This window comes from Procambarus clarkii, chromosome 13 (genome assembly GCF_040958095.1).
Source record: "Procambarus clarkii isolate CNS0578487 chromosome 13, FALCON_Pclarkii_2.0, whole genome shotgun sequence".
Taxonomy (NCBI): Eukaryota; Metazoa; Arthropoda; class Malacostraca; order Decapoda; family Cambaridae; genus Procambarus; species Procambarus clarkii.
Genome location: NC_091162.1, coordinates 18,126,432 through 18,133,931, shown reverse-complemented (window position 1 = coordinate 18,133,931; position 7,500 = coordinate 18,126,432). Strand labels below are relative to the sequence as shown.

Sequence of the window (7,500 nt, the reverse complement as noted above, 5' to 3'; positions counted from 1 at the left end):
CTGAAATAGAGGGAATACAGAGAACATATACGGTACGCATAGACGCGATAAAGCACCTAAATTATTGGGATCGTCTCAAAGCTCTCCAAATGTACTCACCAGAAAGCAGACGAGAGAGATACCAAATAATATACACATGGAAAATACTGGCAGGCCAGGTCCCAAATCTACACAGTAAAATAACAACGTACTGGAGTGAACGATATAGAAGAAAATGCAGAATAGAACCAGTGAAGAACAGGGGTGCCATAGGCACAATCAGAGAACACTGTATAAACATCAGAGGTCCGCGGTTGTTCAACGTCCTCCCAGCGACAATAAGAAATATTGACGGAACAACCGTGGACATCTTCAAGAGAAAACTAGTAATTTTCTCCAAGGAGTGCCGGACCAACCGGGCTGTGATGGGTATGTGGGCCTGCGGGCCGCTCCAAGCAACAGCCTAGTGGACCAAACTCTCCCAAGTCAAGCCTGGCCTCGGGCCGGGCTTGGGGAGTAGAAGAACTCCCAGAACCCCATCAAGCAGATATCAAGCAGGTCGGTTAGCCAAAGCATCCTCAATTCTTCCCGATCCTCATTGGAGAAGGCTGTTTTGATACAGGAGGCTGTTACCCTTTCATAATGAACCGGCCGGCTGGTCTCCAGTCAGCTGACCCGGTTCTCATTACCTTGCACTTACTGGTGTTGATTTCCAAAAGCCATTTTTCAAAACAGGCTCTGCGGCCAGTTAAATTGTCTGCATTGTGCAAACTCCCCCTAGCACCTTTAACAGTTTGTTTTACTAATTCTAATCTTTACGTACAGCTGCTGTCTTCTTTGCTTATTAATGCTGTCTATTCTTTGTTCACTAATGCTGTCTATTCTTTGTTCACTAATGCTGTCTATTCTTTGTTCACTAATGCTGTCTATTCTTTGTTCACTAATGCTGCCTATTCTTTGTTCACTAATGCTGTCTATTCTTTGTTCACTAATGCTGTCTATTCTTTGTTTACTAATGCTGTCTATTCTTCGCTTATTAATGCTGTCTATTCTTTGTTTACTAATGCTGTCTATTCTTCGCTTATTAATGCTGTCTATTCTTCGCTTACTAATGCTGTCAATTCTTTGCTTACTAATGCTGTCTATTCTTCGCTTACTAATGCTGTCTATTCTTCGCTTACTAATGCTGTCTATTCTTCGCTTACTAATGCTGTCTATTCTTTGCTTACTAATGCTGTCTATTCTTCGCTTACTAATGCTGTCTATTCTTTGCTTACTAATGCTGTCTATTCTTCGCTTACTAATGCTGTCTATTCTTTGCTTACTAATGCTGTCTATTCTTCGCTTACTAATGCTGTCTATTCTTCGCTTACTAATGCTGTCTATTCTTTGCTTACTAATGCTGTCTATTCTTTGCTTACTAATGCTGTCTATTCTTCGCTTACTAATGCTGTCTATTCTTCGCTTACTAATGCTGTCTATTCTTCGCTTACTAATGCTGTCTATTCTTCGCTTACTAATGCTGTCTATTCTTTGCTTACTAATGCTGTCTATTCTTCGCTTACTAATGCTGTCTATTCTTCGCTTACTAATGCTGTCTATTCTTCGCTTACTAATGGTGTCTACGTCGTTCCCAGGCTTGCGAGGGCCTGGCAAACCATTGACGTGTTCAGTAAAGGGGTTTCTACCTCCTTCCCTCCCATTATAATATCCTTCACTGCAGTCAACCACAATATTTTCCTACAACCTCGTCGATTTTCCAATAATTTTTCTTTTACACTTTCTTTTACTTTCATTTCTTTGTAGTCTTTCGCCAACATGTGTGTGTGTGTGTGTGTGTGTGTGTGTGTGTGTGTGTGTGTGTGTGTATACTCACCTAGTTGTACTCACCTAGTTGTGTTTGCGGGGGTTGAGCTCTGGCTCTTTGGTCCCGCCTCTCAACCGTCAATCAACAGGTGTACAGATTCCTGAGCCTATCGGGCTCTGTCATATCTACACTTGAAACTGTGTATGGAGTCAGCCTCCACCACATCACCCCCTAATGCATTCCATTTGTCAACCACTCTGACACTAAAAAAGTTCTTTCTAATATCTCTGTGGCTCATTTGGGCACTCAGTTTCCACCTGTGTCCCCTTGTGCGTGTTTCCCTTGTGTTAAATAGACTGTCTTTATCTACCCTATCAATTCCCTTCAGAATCTTGAATGTGGTGATCATGTCCCCCCTAACTCTTCTGTCTTCCATCGAAGTGAGGTTTAATTCCCGTAGTCTCTCCTCGTAGCTCATACCTCTCAGCTCGGGTACTAGTCTGGTGGCAAACCTTTGAACCTTTTCCAGTTTAGTTTTATCCTTGACTAGATATGGACTTCATGCTGGGGCTGCATACTCCAGGATTGGCCTGACATATGTGGTATACAAAGTTCTGAATGATTCTTTACACAAGTTTCTGAATGCCGTTCGTATGTTGGCCAGCCTGGCATATGTCGCTGATGTTATCCGCTTGATATGTGCTGCAGGAGACAGGTCTGGCGTGATATCAACCCCCAAGTCTTTTTTCTTCTCTGACTCCTGAAGAATTTCCTCTCCCAGATGATAAGTTGTATCTGGCCTCCTGCTCCCTACACCTATCTTCATTACATTACATTTGGTTGGGTTAAACTCTAACAACCATTTGTTCGACCATTCCTTCAGCTTGTCTAGGTCTTCTTGAAGCCTCAAACAGTCCTCTTCTGTTTTAATCCTTCTCATAATTTTAGCATCGTCCGCAAACATTGCGAGAAATGAATCGATACCCTCCGGGAGATCATTTACATATATCAGAAACAAGATAGGACCGAGTACAGAGCCCTGTGGGACTCCACTGGTGACCACGCCAATCGGAGGTCTCACCCCTCACCGTAACTCTCTGCTTCCTATTGCTTAGATACTCCCTTATCCACTGGAGCACCTTACCAGCTACACCTGCCTGTCTCTCCAGCTTATGTACCAGCCTCTTATGCGGTACTGAGTCAAAGGCTTTCCGACAATCCAAGAAAATGCAGTCCGCCCAGCCCTCTCTTTCTTGCTTAATCTTTGTCACCTGATCGTAAAATTCTATCAAGCCTGTAAGGCAAGATTTACCCTCCCTGAACCCATGTTGGCGATTTGTCACGAAGTCCCTTCTCTCCAGATGTGTTACCAGGTTTTTTCTCACGATCTTCTCCATCACCTTGCATGGTATACAAGTCAAGGACACTGGCCTGTAGTTCAGTGCCTCTTGCCTGTCGCCCTTTTTGTATATTGGGACCACATTCGCCGTCTTCCATATTTCTGGTAGGTCTCCCGTCTCCAGTGACTTACTATACACTATGGAGAGTGGCAAGCAACGTGCCTCTGCACACTCTTTCAGTACCCATGGTGAGATCCCATCTGGACCAACAGCCTTTCTAACATCCAGATCCAGCAGGTGTCTCCTGACCTCCTCTCTCGTAATTTCGAACTCTTCCAAGGCCGCCTGGTTTACCTCCCTTTCTCCTAGCACAGTGACCTCACCTTGTTCTATTGTGAAGACCTCCTGGAACCTCTTGTTGAGTTCTTCACACACCTCTCTGTATACCTGTCCTCGCCTGTTCGAAGTTTCAATACCTGTTCTTTCACTGTTGTTTTCCTTCTGATGTGACTGTGGAGTAGCTTTGGTTCGGTCTTGGCTTTGTTTGCTATATCATTTTCAAAACTTTTCTCTGCTTCTCTTCTCACCCTGACTTACTCATTCCTGGTTCTCTGGTATCTCTCTCTGCTTTCTGGTGTTCTGTTATTTCGGAAGTTCCTCCACGCCCTTTTGTTCAGTTTCTTCGCTTCCATACATGCCCTATTATAACATGGATTCTTCTGTTGCTTCTCGGATTTTTCCCTTTGGGCCGGGATGAACCTGTTTACTGCCTCCTGACACTTTTGGGTAACATAGTCCATCATACCCTGTACAGACTTATCTCTGAGGTCTGTGTCCCAAGGTATTTCACTTAGGAAACTTCTCATCTGTTCATAATTCCCCTTTCGGTATGCCAGCCTTTTGATTCCTAGTTCTTTTTGGGGGGAGATAATTCCTAGCTCTACCAGGTACTCAAAGTTAAATACACTGTGGTCACTCATTCCCAAGTGCGCTTCCATCTTAACTTCCCTTATATCCCACTCATTTAGGGTAAATATCAAATCAAGCATTGCTGGTTCATCTTCTCTCATTCTTGTTGGTTCTTTGATGTGCTGGTTTAGAAAGTTTCTTGTTGCCACGTCCAGCAGCTTAGCTCTCCATGTTTCTGGTCCTTCATGCGGGTCTCTGTTCTTCCAATCTATCTTCCAACGTGTGTGTGTGTGTGTGTGTGTGTGTGTGTGTGTGTGTGTGTGTGTGTGTGTATGTTGCAGCTTGACGTGTGTTCTTCACATGTTGGGACTTACACTGCGGCAGCTTTTGAACACATACACACACTGCAGATGTTGGAAGAAGGGGGGAGGGGGTATGCAAGGTCTGGTGGGCACCGTCTGAACCTTTACCTCTGAGGTATTGCTGGTGAGGAGAGAGAGAGAGAGAGAGAGAGAGAGAGAGAGAGAGAGAGAGAGAGAGAGAGAGAGAGCTCTTGACCGTCAAAGACCCGCCATTATCCTTTAGTGTATAGCCACGCGATATGCTGGGTGATGGTGAGCCGCAATAGTGATAGTTCCCTGCTGGTGTATTGTGTATCCTGGTATATATATATATATATATATATATATATATATATATATATATATATATATATATATATATATATATATATATATATATATATATTATTAAATATGACCGAAAAAGTAAGATTAATAATTCTAACACGAATTTTCTCAATCTTTCGTACATTTCTTTTCACTGTTGGAGGTAATTCAAAAATCAATTCTCCAAAATTCATTTTTATTTCTAGTCTGACGCGACACTTGAGCGCGTTTCGTAAAACTTATTACATTTTCAAAGACTTTACACATACACAACTGAATAGAACTTACATATCTCCGATTTGTTTATATCTACATTTGAGTGAGGTGGATGGGGTGAGGTGGTATTTAATAGGGTATTAATTTCATCAACACAAGACAGAACACGAAACAATGGGTATTGAAATAGAAGTGATTGTAGAAAGCCTATTGGTCCATATTTCTTGATGCTTCTATATTGGAGCGGAGTCTTGAGGTGGGTAGAATATAGTTGTGCATTAATTGGCTGTTGATTGCTGGTGTTGACTTCTTAATGTGCAGTGCCTCGCAAACGTCAAGCCGTCTGCTATCGCTGTATCTATCGATGATTTCTGTGTTGTTTACTAGGATTTCTCTGGCGATGGTTTGGTTGTGGGAAGAGATTATATGTTCCTTAATGGAGCCCTGTTGCTTATGCATCGTTAAACGCCTAGAAAGAGATGTTGTTGTCTTTTTGTTGAAGTTTTACGAAACGCGTTCAAGTGTCGCGTCAGACTAGAAATAAAAATGAATTTTGGAGAATTGATTTTTGAATTACCTTCAACAGTGAAAAGAAATGTACGAAAGATTGAGAAAATTCGTGTTAGAATTATTAATCTTACTTTTTCGGTCATATTTAATAATATATGACTACAGGAAAAACTGCTACCAAAATATACTAATATATATATATATATATATATATATATATATATATATATATATATATATATATATATATATATATATATATATATATACAAATGGAAATGTTCGTTTGTTCAAAATCGCTAATCTTCGAAAGTTCTTCACCGATTGCTTTGAAATTTTCACAAAATGTTCCATTCGTATCCGAGCGGGTTTTTATATACATACTGTATAGATGTTACGTCTGTGACGGGAAAAAATAGGCTTTTTTGAAATAACTGTGTTTTTCATGTGAGGGGGAATCTTGAAACCTCTTTACCGATTGATTTGAAATTTTGACACAACGTTGCACTCGAATAGACGCGTTTTTATATATCTACTATATACATGCCTCACCTGTGACAGGAAAAAACATGCTTTTTTTTTTTTTAAAACAGCACCATCTGTTGGACGTAAGGGCAACACACGCTGTAATCTCGGAAAGTTCTTCACCGATTGCTCTGAAATTTTGACACAACGTTCCATTCGAATATGCTCGTGTTTTTATATACCTACTATATAGATACCTACTATATAGACTATATATATACCTACTATATAGACCTGTGACTGGAAAAACATGCTTTTCTTAAAAACAGCGCCATCTGTTGCACGTAATAGCAACACACGCCATATTAAATATGTTACGATTCCATTTCAATGTTTCCGATTGCATTAACAAATTGAATTTTAATAAATTTCTATTTTTATTTTTATTTAATTGTTTTGTGTGACATTACGTTGGAATTGAGCTGTGTTGCTTACCATACCGTTCATTTCGTGATTATATGTACAGATGCCACACCTGTGACAGGTAATAACATGCTTTTTTAAAAAAACAAAAAAACAGCGCCATCTGTTGCATGTAAGAGCAACACACGATATACTAAATATGTTATGATTCCATTTCAATGTTTCCGATGTCAGCAGCATATCCTTGGTATGTCGTATATGTTATTTATGCACATTGGTTAGCATATATTAATATATTTCTTAGAAACGTCTTAATTCTCTTTGGTCTGGGTATATTTAGGAATATGTATACCAGTATATTTAATATAAGTTTATTTTCCGTAAATTTCGCAAATTTTCATGGTATAGTAATTAACATATTATTAGTATAAATTGGTTAAACACACACACACACACACACACACACACACACACACACACACACACACACACTCACACACACACACACACACACACACACACACACACACACACACACGCATACACACACACACACACGCATACACACACACCTGCGGGAGTCCTGCTCTCATTATATATGACACATGCTCGCCATATATATTAATATCAATATACCTGACACATTAGTTACTGTAAAATGCATTCAGTTATCTTCTATATTTTCCAGATACAGTATTTTTGCAGTAGCATATTTTATTTGATTTCATATTATATTTTCATGGTTTAATATAATACATATGTGAATATTGTTTAGAGAATTACAGATGTGCAAATTATTTATTAAAATACAGATGTGTAGATTGTTAATTAAAATACAGATGTTTGAGACGGTGTATAGAATTACAGATATTTACAGATTTGTTTATTGAAATACATATGTAAAGATTGATAAAATACACATGTGAAGATTGCATTTTATTGCAGAAATTGAGGTTATACATTAAAATATAGACGTTGAGTTTGTTCAACATAATACAGGTGTGAACAACAACGGATTAAAAAGAGTGAGAGTAATTACAGTGATGATTAAGATAATACTCAAATAATGCAATAAAAAGAAGAAATAGGAATAAGATTAATGATGTAAACACGAGAGAAGGAACAGGTGGTGTTAGCACATCATTAAACAGGTCAGTGGCAGTTATAAACACCTGTCACGTGA

General features: G+C 39.5%; 2 protein-coding genes across 3 annotated transcripts in view; one reads left to right on the top strand and one right to left on the bottom strand.

The window, feature by feature from the left end:
• Positions 1 to 7,500, top strand: part of LOC123752602 (centrosomal protein of 104 kDa) — a 146,305-nt gene that overhangs the window by 49,358 nt on the left and 89,447 nt on the right. The gene's annotated exons all lie outside the window — the stretch shown is intronic.
• On the bottom strand, positions 766 to 1,775 carry LOC138364370 (S-antigen protein-like). The gene is made up of 2 exons (XM_069323983.1): positions 1,724 to 1,775; positions 766 to 1,628 (listed from the first exon to the last, which is right to left on the bottom strand). The coding sequence occupies exons 1-2, from the start codon at positions 1,773 to 1,775 to the stop codon at positions 766 to 768; spliced, it is 915 nt and encodes a 304-aa protein (XP_069180084.1).

Coding starts and splice junctions, on each gene's coding strand:
- LOC138364370 (XM_069323983.1), bottom strand. CDS start 1,775: ATGAAAGTAAAAGAAAGTGTAAAAGAAAAATTATTGGAAAATCGACGA. Junction 1,629..1,723: donor ATTGGAAAATCGACGAGGTT/GTAGGAAAATAT, acceptor ATGGTTTGCCAG/GCCCTCGCAAGCCTGGGAAC.